This window comes from Solanum dulcamara, chromosome 12, assembly GCF_947179165.1.
Source record: "Solanum dulcamara chromosome 12, daSolDulc1.2, whole genome shotgun sequence".
Lineage (NCBI taxonomy): Eukaryota > Viridiplantae > Streptophyta > Magnoliopsida > Solanales > Solanaceae > Solanum > Solanum dulcamara.
In genome coordinates this window covers 19,125,355-19,139,828 of record NC_077248.1, presented here as the reverse complement: position 1 = coordinate 19,139,828, position 14,474 = coordinate 19,125,355, and the positions used below count along the sequence as shown (strand labels likewise).

Here is a 14,474-nt window from a genome sequence, read left to right as displayed (position 1 = left end):
ATTACTGGCTCCCAAGCGAATCGCTTGGCCTGCTCACATATCCGTTCATTCATTCAATCAGTGGAAGACTTAAAATAAAGAAATAAATAGGTGGGAAAATCCAATCAACAATCAAACTCAAGAAAGAAAAGGCCATAGGCCAACAAATAAAACTCCAATCTATGTAATGAGAATAATCTGATAAGAACAATTTAAGGAATAGAAATACTCAATCAATCCATCTTTATCTAGTCTATGAAGTCTCTATCTCTACTATCCAAATGGTGTCAATGACATATTTATGGCTACCTTAATTCAAAATGAAAAAGACTAAACTCAAAGAAAGAATAATAGAAGTGGTATCCTCCGAATGCAGGGGAAGACTCATCAATCAGCTAAAACTGAACAGATCCTCAACAATGCGTTTGTTGATGATCTCTAGAACTTGTCTCTACATCATGAAATAATTCATGATGCAGGTCAAAATGGACTTTCGTGTGTGGAATACATAAATATGTAATATGGCAAAATGAAATATATATCAAAGTAGAATAATATCAGTTCAGACATCTCAAAGAAGAAAGATGAGAAACTCAATCAGGATGTCATTAGTGCAAATTAAGAATAAGGTTTAGGCAAAGACCAAACATATACAATCCAATCTAATCATTAGAGTACTATCAAGACTTATCTAGGAGCTTCTCTTATCCGTCAACCATCACTTATGAGACAGTGATAGCATAACAAGATGACATTTTTGCCACACCCATTCAATACCTTTCCAGGGTAAAGAACGAGTCAACCAATTACGGATCCAACAATCAATAAAATTTTATCATGCCGGGACAATAAAATAGGGAAATATCTGACTTAATGGTTCTATCCTCTCCTACGTTTGGCTACATAGCTATTGAGTTCGAGCTGTTACTTATTCTTACCTAATTCGGTGCTCGATAATCCAACTAAGACTCAATGCTCATAAGACAATCAATCTCAATCAAACCAATCAATATGTCTCATATGGACTCTTATCAGTTCATCAGTTTTATCCAATCAATCCTTTCAATCAATCAATTATCCAATCATTCCCAATTATTTATTTAAGCATAGTTTGGATAATCATTTATGAATACATTCCGTTGAGACCATTCATTTGGGCTCAATTATGAAGTTACAAACGACTATCAAGTTTCGTCAAGACTATCATCATGCTCACATCCTAATAACAATCATCCATTCACAAGTTTGAGGCTCTAGACTCAATTCTTAGGCATATACATCCAATAAATTAGTCAAAATAATATTAGGGTTTATGAAATAAGTAGTTTAAATTATTTTTTCAAGAAATAAGTTTGTAGAAAACATCAATTACGTAATATTATGTAAAATATGTTAAATTTAAGGAAATTCTGAAGAAACACAATTAGGGGGACTTAATTGATTCACAAATCAACCTATTACAAACATGGGGAACATGGAAGAACAAGTGTTCATGCTTTAATTTAGCCTTTCATATTTGGAACAAAGGTTGGACAATCAAACTGTGAAGATTTGACTTGAATCCTTTGAACCCTAGCCTTCTCTTTTCTACTTAGCCCTAGTTCTCAAGTTTATTTAGCGTAAATGATAGAATAAATATGCTTAAGACTAGTATGGGATCGAAACCGACCTCAATACGTCATGGATTAAGTATAGAATGGATAGGAAAAAGATCGAAATGCTCCTTAACACATAAATCACATTCGACGTATGTGTTTTATGACTTATTTATGTGAAAAAAGTTTCTGACTAGATTTCAGGAAAAATGCACTATGCAGGAGCAAGTCAGCGATGCGGACTGGTCGCGCACTCCTTTGGAATTGAAATTTTGCCCTAAAAAATTATCTTTTGATCCAATTGGCCTAAAATTTAAAAAAGACCATTTTCCCACATGATTTTCTCCCCTGATCGATATTTTGGCCTCGGATTAGCCAAAAATATTAAGGCTGATACTTTATGTGAGCACGCTATCCCCTAGGGATGTTTTGATAATTTGTCGGGGTATAACAAATTATAAAGATCATATCAATACTTGAAAATTATTTTTATCATTTTAAGATGGTGAGAATGAATGATACTTACTATTTGAGATAGTTAGTATGCCTTCAATTTACAATTCTTAATGAATATTGTGATATTGTGTGATAGTTTGTCGATATGTAGATCGTAAGAAAATAATTCAAAATCATAATAGAAACGAGAAGGCTTTTAATTTTCACATTTTAATGTATGATTTTGGAGAAATTGAAACTATGTTGGGTATCAAGATTAAATAAAATAGTGGGGGTACTTTAACGAGTAAATCTCATTAGATTGGAAAGTGCTAAGTAAATTAGTCGCTTTAACAAAGAGAACAATATCCTATTTGATCCTAGATCAAGTTAACTAATTATGATGAAAGAATTATGACTTGACTTGTGTAAACAAGCACTATTGAAAGGGCCAATAGTTGAGTTCTTGGTTTTTCTTAGAGAACAAGAAATTTGAGAAACTCTAAGTTTCATACTATTTTATAAGGATATATCGATATTAATTGGATATTGAATATGTGAGAAAAAATAAACTCACCACATGATGGATGTTTATCTTTAGAGGAGGTACAATTTCTTGAAATCAAGAAATAGACTTGCATTAGTAGAAGCAAGAAAAGGAGTTGACTAGTTGAGGGATTCTATGTTTTAAAGTGAATTCATTGATTTTTTGCAATATGAGCTCAATTTTATGATAATCAAGCCTCTCTTACTAAAGTATATAAATATTATACAACTATGAGAAGTCAAAATGCATAACATTATAATTATGTGAGAAATTTAATTCAAGATGGAATAACTTCTATCACATTGGTGTAGTCAAAAGAATTTGTCTAATCTATTTACTAAACTTCTTAAAAGGAAGTTGTTGAATAAAAATTCAAATTTGATTATGTTAAAACTCCTTAATTAGGTCCACCAATAATGGAAACCCTACCTAGCACTATAAAATGAATAGTGATGGGTTCAAAGGGTAACAACAAGTTATTGATATGTGGATGTTTCAGTACTAACTTAAGAGATATACTAGTACTGGTTTTCATAGATTAGAGGGTTAAATTCTAGCACTCTTAATGAGGTTCAATTCTAGGAACAAGTGTCTCAAATATGACAAAGACACTGAAAGAACTTCACCTATATGAACATACAAGTGGTGCCACTTCCATTGAGAATTGGAGTTACTTTCATAAATGTTCATGAATTTTGGATAGCACATGGCCATAAAAGTGCTATGTGTGTTTTTGAGGGGAAAGCAGAAATAAAATATTTATGTATGTAATATCACCGATGTTATCACAAGAAGTAACATGTTCAAAGCTATAATGCTACATGAGATTTTGATTTTATCTTGAGACATTATACTAAGATAATGTTTAAATTGAAAGATACATTACTCTATGCATGAACATAACTTGATCTTTGTGTCCTAATTTATATTTAAACAAGTGGGGGATTGTTGAAATTTTGTTAAAATTAAATTATTAATATAAATTTTCTTAAATGAAAGAGTGTATCTTTTCATTCTTTAGTTGGTGTCTTTTAAATGAAAGAGTGTACTTTTTCATTCTTTAGTTGGTGTCTAATAAATGAAAGAGTTTGTCTTTTCATTCTTTGGTTACCATCAATTCTACTTAAATCCAACTACTGCAGATTCACGATTTTTTTTACATAAAACATTTTCTTTACAACATTCTCCAAGAAAATATTTTCTTCTCCAAAAGATCAAGTCTTCAAGTTTTTTGCTTTTCAATAGGATTTCTTCACTATTTGCTTAGTGTAGAAATTCATAGGCTTGTCATATCCACTAAAACTATTTGCATACAATTCTATAGTAATCTCGTGGAGGAGAGGGAGCAAATATTATTTTTAGAAAACTATTTTGCACATGTTTCAACCCTACAATCATGTGTTCATTGTTCATATTATCAAACTTTCATCTTAGTGTTCTTCTTCATATAAACTTGTGGCCTTGACATATATTTTCCAAAAAAAGGTTTGAAGAGTTTGGATAGTTATAGGATGTCCAAAATAGTCCAAAACGACATAGTTTAGGAGTTAAAAGAAGAAAAATTGTCCAAAATAACCCTGACTTGAAAACTGTCGGAGTGTCCTAAGGACGGGACCTATGGTTCGTAAGACTTTCCACAAGTCGTCCAAAGCATCCATAAAACCTTTGTCCCAAAATCAAACGCTACTGAAATTGCATGTCAATCCTAAGACTCTTGTCCTACGTGTCGTGGAAAATCCTACGAGTCGAAGAACAGCTCGTAGGAGTCCTGTACCAAAATAAAAGCCACTGAAATTTTACCTCTACTTTATGATCCTGGCCTACAGGTCGTAGGAAGCTCGACGGGTCGTACAACCCAGTCGTCCTATACAACATTAAATCCCAAAAATTCAAGTCCTTAAACCTACTCCATACAGTCCGTAGGACCCTTTCATAAAACTCATCTTGAACAACTGAAATCTGGCATGTCTTAGGAGCCTTCCTACGAACCCCTCCTACAAATCGTAGGACATTCTACAGTTCATAGATGGTCCTCGTAGGCCAATCCACAAACTTTCAAAGTTTTCCAAGTGTCCAGGCTCCCCATGAGTGGCTTCCTACTACTCGCAGGTCTTCTTACGGGTTGTAGGTTGACTCATAAAAGTCTGCACCATATTATTTTTTGTAAATTTTTCTTTCATTTTGACTTTCCAACATTCGGGGTATTACAATAACATATTTTGGTGTAGGTAAAGTTATATTAAGCATTATGATTGGACCATTATGTATTTAAAAGTTATGTTAGGTAATAGATTAATATTGTAGTATATAGAATTAATAAATTATATCTAGATATGATGTATGACCACCATGACTCATATTAGTTGATTTATTAATAACAGCAAATGATGTTGGATTTAACATATTGAGCACATGATGAATGAAATATTTACTAAACCTTTAAGAAAGTGTGTCAAGTGGAAAATGTAAGATATGGCCACGTGGCTATTTATTTGGTTTAATAAATTATATAATTATTATGTTAACTATCCTAATTAGAGATGGAAAGTTGCCTAGTGATTTTAAAAGGGCTAATCTTTCACGCCGTGAAAGTAACCGTTCAAAGAAAATCTCCTCTTGTTAAAAGGGTCCTCTCTCTTTGCCAAAGAAGACAACGCTCTCTCTTCTTCTTCTTCTTGGTGTATTATTTTATGCATTTATTAGTTATGCATGAATTAGTTATATATGTATTAGTTATTTCATCTTTTATCGTGCATAAAATAATACATAGATAGATACCCTTATAATTTATAAGTGCATTAATTATGCGGCTTTCTAAATTATCAATCAAACGTACTAATTTTATACATGAATAAAATATTTCATATCTATCTACCGCATTAATTATGTGGGTTTCTAAATTATCAAGCAAATGTCGTATTAATTTTATACATAAATAACTTATTTTCTATCTATTTGCCTAACGTCATATAAGTTATACGAAAATTAATGCATGAATCGCCTATTTTTTATGTGCTACGAATCGACCCCTAAATGTGTATGGAATGATATCTATATATTAGGCGTGTGCTTTAATTAGCATACATTAATCAAAGTATGTCATTGGGATTCGTTAGTGGATAAATCAGTGCACATTCCTATATGTACAAGGTTAAATGCATTTAGTCATGATATCACAAGGAACTTGTCAAGAATTCATGGATTAGGACTATTGATCTTCTCAAAATAAAATAAAAGAGGGAGTGTCTGTATATATACACACACGTATACAGAATGTCCCTATCAACAAGCTGCATTAAAATTGAGAATTTACCAGAAAAAACATAGCAGAAAATGAATGATTTCGTTGACAAGGAAACTACGCCCAACGTCCGCAGAGGCGGGCGGTCATTGGTGCTACGTCACTTACTACAAGTTTCTTTGGATAATGTATCAGATCATCTTCCTCGTGATCCTTTCTTAAATCACTTCAGCCATCGTCATCTATTGCGGCGATTGTTCCTTCGAGTCAGTGAAGGAGTCAAATGCAGCTTTTGCAATATCATCATCTCTGGTTTTACTTATGCCTGCGAAAAGCATTGTGATTATTACGTTCATGAGGTGTGTTCGCCACGATTTTCATCCCGGTTATGACCACTCTCTTATTCTAAGGCACTTTCAGTTGGCCAAAAACAAAGAACAGTTTCATTGCTCGGCTTGTGGTTTTGATGATTCTGAACTTTCTCTGTTCCAATCATACTATTCTTGCAATTCGTGCAATTTCAATCTTTCCTTTCCAATAACCAGTGAGGCTGCTCCTCTCTTTTGATATATTTGTATGAAAGAAGTTCCCACTTCGGGATGCTGGATGTTTTACAACCACGATCATGATTATCTATGTCACTTTGATTGTGCTGTTGTAACTGAATATGCAACAGAGAATGATTTCATTGGTAAACTTCAAAACCGGATGCAAACTCTGGCTCTAACTAAATGCCCTACTGCATCGCCTGGTCAATCGTGTGGAGATGTCACTCATTTCACTCATCGACATGCTCTCAAAGAAATTAAGAGCCCGTTTGGATCCCCTTTTTAACTTTTGACCGTGTTTTCCTAATGCTAACTTTAGGCCATAAAGTTCTTAAAGTAAGTCAAAAATGAAAAATTAGGATTCCTAATTATTTTTTCTAATTGCTTAAAGTTATTTTCTTTGACCATAGAAATTACTTTTATATTCTTTATATTTTAACTAAATTCTCAAACTACCCTTTTTATTCTTTTAACCTTAAAATTCACATCATTTTTCTTATTTAAGCATTTTTATTCAAATACTCAACTGCTTATTTATAAAAATAACTTTCAGCACATCAAAGTTCTAAAAACACAAGTTGCACCTCAAGAGCCTCAACGAGTTAGAGCCCGTTTGGATGGCTTAAAAAAATAACTTTTAACCGTCATTGTGCTGCAGCTCCCAAGACCTTGACCTAAGCGGATAATGTCTCTTACGAGCTATTCTTTTCATTCCCGTTGAAACAAGAGATGGCAGAGATAGATTGCAACATTTGTTCCGATATAGTGGTGATAAAAGATGGATTGTTTTACTATAATCTAGAGCTTGATGAAGCTTTGCACGTTGCTTGTGCCCTCATGGAAGAATCTGGATGTGATATGGCCAAGATGGACATGTTATCCTTTCAATGCTTAAAGGAATTGAGGATAATTTGATTAAACAGAAAGGACATCCTTAGAAAATTTCGACATTCAATGGATGTGAACTTATTGGCCCTTTAATCTGTTGTAAGCTCTCAAGTTCTTAGACCTTAATCAAATTGCTCTCCTTTTACTTTCAATTTTCTCTGCCTATAACCCTGAGGCACTTCGCGGTACGTTTGGTGGACATGTTGCATTGGTTCAGATTATATGATCAAATTATCAGAACCAATGCAACAAAGTACTTACACACATCCTGTCTACAATGCCTTGAGTAGGCTATTGAGCATAAATTCAAGGTCCACACATCCTGTGGCAGAGCCATGAATTCTAGCAACGAGATTAAAAAAATGTTAGAATGCAACATTTAGCCCAAGTTCTTTGTTCAATCACATTGTAAAATGTAACAATCTGTTAATTTTTCTATGACAAAGGTAATTCATCTAAATTATCTGCGCATACCTGTGTTGAATATACCAGGGGCCCGGGTTGTTTGGTTCACGTACAAAGAAAGTTATGCAGGGAATATGTAATGGTGCCCAAGAGTCTTTAAATCCTAGGTTTGCCTCTGATGGATAGTACTGTTCTATAAGAACCAATCCAGGTAACATCTCTTTGCTCTTCCATGAAAGATAAAAGAACAAGGGGTTAATTATTAAGCTAAGCCTGAATACTGTCTTTGAAGGAAATCTTGCAATGCTATTGCATCTTCTTTTGAAGTAATTAATTAATCACATTTTTTTTTTGAATTCTTTGACTAAAAGACCTAACGCCCTGGTTGGTATCTAGACGGCACCTAACATATATCCAAGACATTCAAATTGGTACTAGTACAAAAAAAGGCTTTTTTTCAAGTCTCTTCTATCTCTTATGGACGGACGTTAAAATGTTGGATTGTTTGATGCAAGTAAATAGTCAAAGTTCCCTTGTTTAATCCTAGAATGCTTGTTTGTCAAGGAGCATCAGATATTTGCTCCAAGCTATCTTTGAACTCTAATAACAAATATCTTCAATATACAATCGAGTTTCTCAACAACCGTGGACTTGAGCAAAGGGGCAAGAAAATAGCATGTTCGGCAAAAGTGGTGATTCTGATGTGTAGTTTACTTTGTCACTCTAGTCTTATTTTGTTCTTAGGTTTTTGTATTTCTTCATCAGGTTGGCATCTATTATAATGTTTACTAATTCTATTTTAGTTGTTCATGAAAAATGGAGTGAATCTTCAAAAAAGTAGAAAGAAAACGGCGTCGTCTTGGTTTGAGTTTCAAATAAAGAGAGTTTGCACAAAAGTAAGAGTTTCTTACAGACTAATTGAAAACTTTCAAACAAACGAACAACGTCTTAATTTGAGCTTTTTTCTGAAATTTATGGTCCGTTTCCGTTTCTATATCTTGACAATTCTATAACAAGAGTGGAAGTTACATAACGGTATATTCTTGCAATAAACAAATCATACAAACTACAATCAGACATTTAGGAGATAATTAGATTAAAAGAATAGCACATAGGAATTAAGGATAAGCTAAACAATCAAACAAACAGAGAATATCGGCTCCATAATATTATGTACTTTGGCTTGGACTTTTTGATGCGGCATTTTCCACCTCGCGGCTCTGATTTGTTTTCTTTTCTCCCTCCAAAGTCTTCCTTAGCAGACGAAGCTCTTTTATGTAATAGTGAAGTCTATCTATGACCAAAGCAAGAAACAATGTAAACCCTGCATTTGTACACACAAAAAAGAACGACATTATTTTTTATGTCATATACCTAAGATAGAATCATCAGGATCTCTATTTTAATTCATCTCAATTTAATCTTATACTTTAAAAGTATTAGAATTTTTCTATATTTTCTATGAAAAGACTCTTAGAGATCCAATATTAGACTAAAAGAACACCTAACATGATTAAATATTTATCCAGATTAACCTATATAGAGATCTTTTTTCTTCCAAACATAACGTTACGAAAAAATTAGAAAAGGAAAGATGGAAAAAGTTGCAAGACAAGATTCACCCAAGAGTGAGGCTTCAAGAAGGTGATTAGCCAAGAGAACTTGATCAGTTGGATTGACGGTGCCAGAATCTGTTGCACGGTTCTGCATCAGAGTGACATTGAACAAGATGGAGACTAAAACAACGAATAACGTTCCTCCAGCACTCTTTACTATAACAGGTCCCCTCCCTTGCTTCGATTTATCCAATGCCATTAAAACCGGTTTTCTTAAAGGGGTTCTGAATATGAGGGTCAATGTCACCACCACTTCAAGAAATACAAGCCCAAATAATGGTTGAATCATCATTGTCGTACGTCGTTGGCTATTCAAAATAAAACACAGCTTTTGTTGTTGTTGTTATCGTTAGTGTTGATGATTTATAAGTGAGAGGTAAAAGGAATATATTTAACTCAAGATCTCAAAGCGTGCTAGTAACAAGATGCTTAGGGACTAAGAAGCAGCAAAGAACAAGGGAAAATCCCAACTTATTTACTTGTGGTTTGGTTTAGGAATGTGTGTGGTGGAACGTAAATGGAGGCTTCTTTTACTGAACCACTGAACTCGTCAAAGGGAAGCCTTTTGTTATGGTTAATCAGGCCACCCAATTGTTAAATACTTCGTCTCAACAATGAATTTCAATGCTTAAAGGCAATAAAGTTAGTGACATAAAGCCAAACTTTAATAAGACACATATAGATTATTTTTTTCATACTTGTTATTTATAGTGTAACATACGTATACAAAATTATTTATTAATATCAAGATGTAAATAGTTTAATGCTAGATTCTAAACAAGGGTGGCTCGATAGAGTTACAAAAAAGGCAAGCGTCTTAGGCCCCAAATTGGAGAGGCCCCAATTTTTTTTTAGCAATAATAGGTTATGGATTTTTTTAAAAAAAAATATTGAGACTATTTATAAAAATATATATTATCACTTGAAAAAGAATTATTAAAAGAATCAGTCATAAAAAAATCAACAATTTTGCATCCCAAAGAGGTAGAAGAAAAAACTCCGTAAGAAAAATATATTAATTTATTTTTTAAAGTTTAAAGCATCCATTCGATTTTCGCTTTAGGCCATTAATATGCTTGAGCCGCTCCTGATTCTAAAATATTTCTAAGTAGATAATTTTTCTTTTTTTTTTTTTTTGGTAAAAAAATAAAAATCTTTTACTTTATTTTTTCACAAACTAAAATATTTACTATCTAATAAATGGGAAGAGCCAAGCACCATCCCATCAACATATGTGCTTCCTGGAATATAATTAACATTGAATTACTTGATATTTCTATCATTTAAGATTTTCTATTTTACATTTTCATGCTTTAATTATATTGTACTAAATGTTACATTGAGTACCTTTTCCACCATGGACAAAAAAAAAGTACCGCATCAGTAGTTTATCCTTTCTTATATTCAGCTTTAGTATCATTTCACCCCCGCTGCTATTGTTGTTGCTGCATAACTCCTTGGACCTACTTCGTACGATATGACTAAAAAGGGCAAAGATGAAAAGAATTTCCTCAACCCATGCGAGATAGAAGGTTCGTATACTTGTTCTTCTCAATATAGCTATGCCTGAGTCGTAGCATAATTGAATAGGACTAGTGTAAGTTACTTTCTTGTATTCTCATGGAAGGGGAGAGTCTCCCTCATTTATGCTTTCTTAGTCGATTTGTATCAGGAGGAGTCCTCTCATAGGTTTACTGCTTTCTAGTTATAGTTAGCCCTTTTTGTATCGGGGATGAGTTAGCCGACCTTAGTAGGTTAGCCGACTTATGTACCAACATAGGATCGGAGGTAAGGCTTTATGTCTCCCTCCTTGTATTTTTCTGTTTTAATTTTATGTTAAGGCTTGGGGGTGATGCTCAACCCCTGACTGTGCACGAGAGGTGGGAGCCTCGTGTAGGGTCTGTTCCCAAAAAAAAAAAAAAAAAAATCAGCTTTAGGAAAAAAGCATAAATTCCCTCGTTAACTTATTTTGAAAAGTCAGTTATATATTTAAATTATCATGACAATCTATTATATAATTTTACTATTTAAAAGTAAATTTAATATTACCCTGAATACGTGTAACATCACTCTCACACAGTATATGATATATTATACTCGCTGCCACATCAACGTTGCGTCAGCGCCATGTCAGATATTATAATTTTTTATATTCTTTTCTTTATTAATTAATTTTTTTTTGTTAACTATATTTTACACTAATTAATTTCTAATTAATTATTAAAATTCTCTAATAATTATATCTTATTCATTACTAAATCTCACCACTTCATCTCTCATCTCACCCAAAAAACTATATTTGACTATCTTCACTATCGATTCTTTGTTCTTCACCATCACTATATTGCAAGATAGTCAAAACGCGTTTTGAACGCGTAGTCAACAAAACGCGTTTTGAACGCGTAGTCAAAAAGGAACAAAACGCGTTTTGAACGCGTAGTCAAAAAAAGAACAAAACGCGTTTTGAACGCGTAGTCAAAAAGGGAGGTTCAATACGCGGATTTTACGCGTTTCTAGTTTCCTATAAATAGAAGATCTCTTGCCCTCATTTATCCCATCCCAGAAAGAGAGAGTAAGAATACAAAGAGAGTTATACACCAAGATAAATATTTTAGTCTTGAGTGTCCTCTTTAGTAGTTGTTCCTTTTACAAGAGAGAAGTGTTAATTGTTGTTTTCTCCTTGTATTTGAGAGCTGTGTACTCCATATTAAATAGTGAGATCCTTCTACCCCGTGGTTTTTTCCTTCTATCATTTAGAGGGGTTTTCACGTAAAATTCTCGTGTCCAATTTATTTTCATTATTTTCATCATATCAAACTTTAGTTGTGGTTCTTCCTCCCCCAAACATATATCACCTTCAATTCTTCTTCTTATTCGTCATCCACTATCAAATATCACCACCATAATTTTTAAAATCCCAAATACAATGCACTAGATTTTATTTTTTAAAAAAGAATCTTGATTTTCTCATCAATCCATTGGATTAAAGTTCAATTCTTTATAAATTTTAACTAGATTTCTTCTTTTTCCTTACTAGGTTTTGAAAAAAATCAAGATTCAAAATGGGGTAAATGAAGAAAAGTAAAGTTTTCATGGAATTTAAATACATGTTTTTATGTTTCAAAAGACTTGAAGATTCACCGACGATGACGACGACGACGGCGATGGTGGCTAGAAAGAGGCTTTCCAATGTTGTTTTATTTGTCTCACACTTTGAAACTGTGATGAAAAATAAAAAATGAAGAAGATGAGAATAATGGGTGATGTGAAGAAGAAGAAATGTGGGGGGTGGGATGTAAGGAGTATTTTGATGTTTTAAATTTTTTTTACTTTAATTTTTTGTCTGACGCGCATGCTTTTATTTTTTATTTTTTGCTACGTCAGTTTTAAGAGGTATAAAAATTCACTTTTAAGTAGTAAAAATGTATAATAAATTGTCATGCTAATTTAAGTATGTAACTGATTTTTTGAGGTAAGTTTCAGAAAAAAATTATATCTTTTCCTATTGAGCTTTCAATATTCCACATATAGGCAATAGATGCAAGTACGTAGCAGCCTTTGCTATCATGACCATGTAAGCTCCATAAATATTTACCATATCATGTCCAAATCTCTATTTGACTTACCACCTAAGTACTTAAATTCAAATTAATTCAAATTATCTTATATGCTTTAATACTTATTTAAAAAGTTTAACTTTGATGTAATTATAGAATTAATACTTTTTTCGTTTTAATTTGTTTCTTTGATTTTGATTTGGCATAGAATTTTAAAAGAACAGAAGACTTTTGAATCTTGAGGTCTTAAATGAAAAATATGTAAAATGTAATGTCATTTAATCTTATGATCTTAAATATGACACCTACAAAATTACAATTAAAGAGTTGTCCAAAAAAATACATTCTTTTTTAAATAGACTAAAAAAAATAATAAAAACAAACAAATTGAAACGAAGTGGGTAATTCCTTCATCTACCGTTCTAATGAAAAGGAGTAATATTTCCAAGAATTACAAAATTCTTCTAACAAGGCAATTACTCAGACAAGTACCGCTCAAATCCGATCCAATTTTTTTTAATGAAAAAAACTAAATAATTATAGAAAATAAAAATATGGACATTTACTTTTGGTATATAGTGAAGACGTAAAAGTGGACGGAGAGCGGAGAGAGTAATAAATAATATAATTGGAAGGTATATGCATAGGAGAAGTCATTATAATGTATGGAGAGGCCGGAGTGCCTTGCACAACAATCTCTATCTCTAAACAGAAATATGAATGTAGGGTTAGAGTTGAATTTATGTATTCTAAATGTATATTAGAGATAAATAATCGCTTCCCCATCCGTTGAATTATGGTACCCCAATTCTTTCGGAAATATTTTATGTTTTAAGAGACCCCTTTCTTTCTTTCTCAATGTCCTATCTATCCTTTTTTTTTTTTTTTTGCCACTGGTAATAATAAATCTTTCATTAGTCTTCTCCATTTCCTTTTCCATTTCCATCGCTCTAAAAATTCATTTTTCATTCGTGTAATTACCTTTCTTTTGTTTTATTTCAATTATCACTACTTTCATGCCCAAGAATTTAGGGTTCGTTTGGTATTCTGGACAAACATAGATAGTATTGGAATAGAAAAATTAGTTTGATTATTAATCGTAGAATAAATTATATAAAAAATAGTAATTTGTATCGAAAGGGTGGAATAAAAGTACGAGGATTAGTTATTCTGAGATAAAAAAATGAAAATGACAAAGAAAGAAACATGAGGTCCCTCACATCCTTTTTATACTAAATAAGGTATAGGTTGTTTTTGTAAACAATCAACTTCTTTTTTAGAAATTATGCAATGCATGTTATTTTTATATAATAAATCAAACAATGAATAAGATATAATACCACGATAACTAATCTAATTATAATTAATTCAAATATAACTAATTCCAACATAACTACACCTTATTGTTATATTTTCATAATCTTCAAATACCTTTCTTATGTGTTTCTTTTTAGGAGGGTATAATATTCATTCTTTTATTTGATCAACTTTGCAAAATTTGGGGTTTCATCTAAATTTCATTGTTTTTGGTGTCTTATGTCCTCATTTCTTTAATATTAGTTCTTGTCTGATTTCAATTTGTTTTTCAAATGTAGGCATACAAGAGAGTAGTATACTAAATTGTATATATTTTCGCGGTATCTATATTATCACAGCTATAATC

General features: G+C 32.3%; 1 protein-coding gene across 1 annotated transcript; it reads right to left on the bottom strand.

Moving 5' to 3' along the window:
* Nucleotides 1–8,603: 8,603 nt before the first annotated feature.
* LOC129876939 (uncharacterized) lies at nt 8,604–9,631 on the bottom strand. The gene is made up of 2 exons (XM_055952416.1): nt 9,261–9,631; nt 8,604–8,962 (listed from the first exon to the last, which is right to left on the bottom strand). The coding sequence occupies exons 1-2, from the start codon at nt 9,544–9,546 to the stop codon at nt 8,808–8,810; spliced, it is 441 nt and encodes a 146-aa protein (XP_055808391.1). The 5' UTR covers nt 9,547–9,631; the 3' UTR covers nt 8,604–8,807.
* Between the last annotated feature and the right edge of the window lie 4,843 nt (nt 9,632–14,474).

What these genes read in the sequence shown, in the direction of transcription:
- LOC129876939 (XM_055952416.1), bottom strand. Translation starts at nt 9,546, where the DNA reads ATGATGATTCAACCATTATTTGGGCTTGTATTTCTTGAAGTGGTGGTG. An exon ending in TCTTGAAGCCTCACTCTTGG is followed by an intron (nt 8,963 to 9,260) that starts GTGAATCTTGTC and finishes GTACAAATGCAG; the next exon opens with GGTTTACATTGTTTCTTGCT.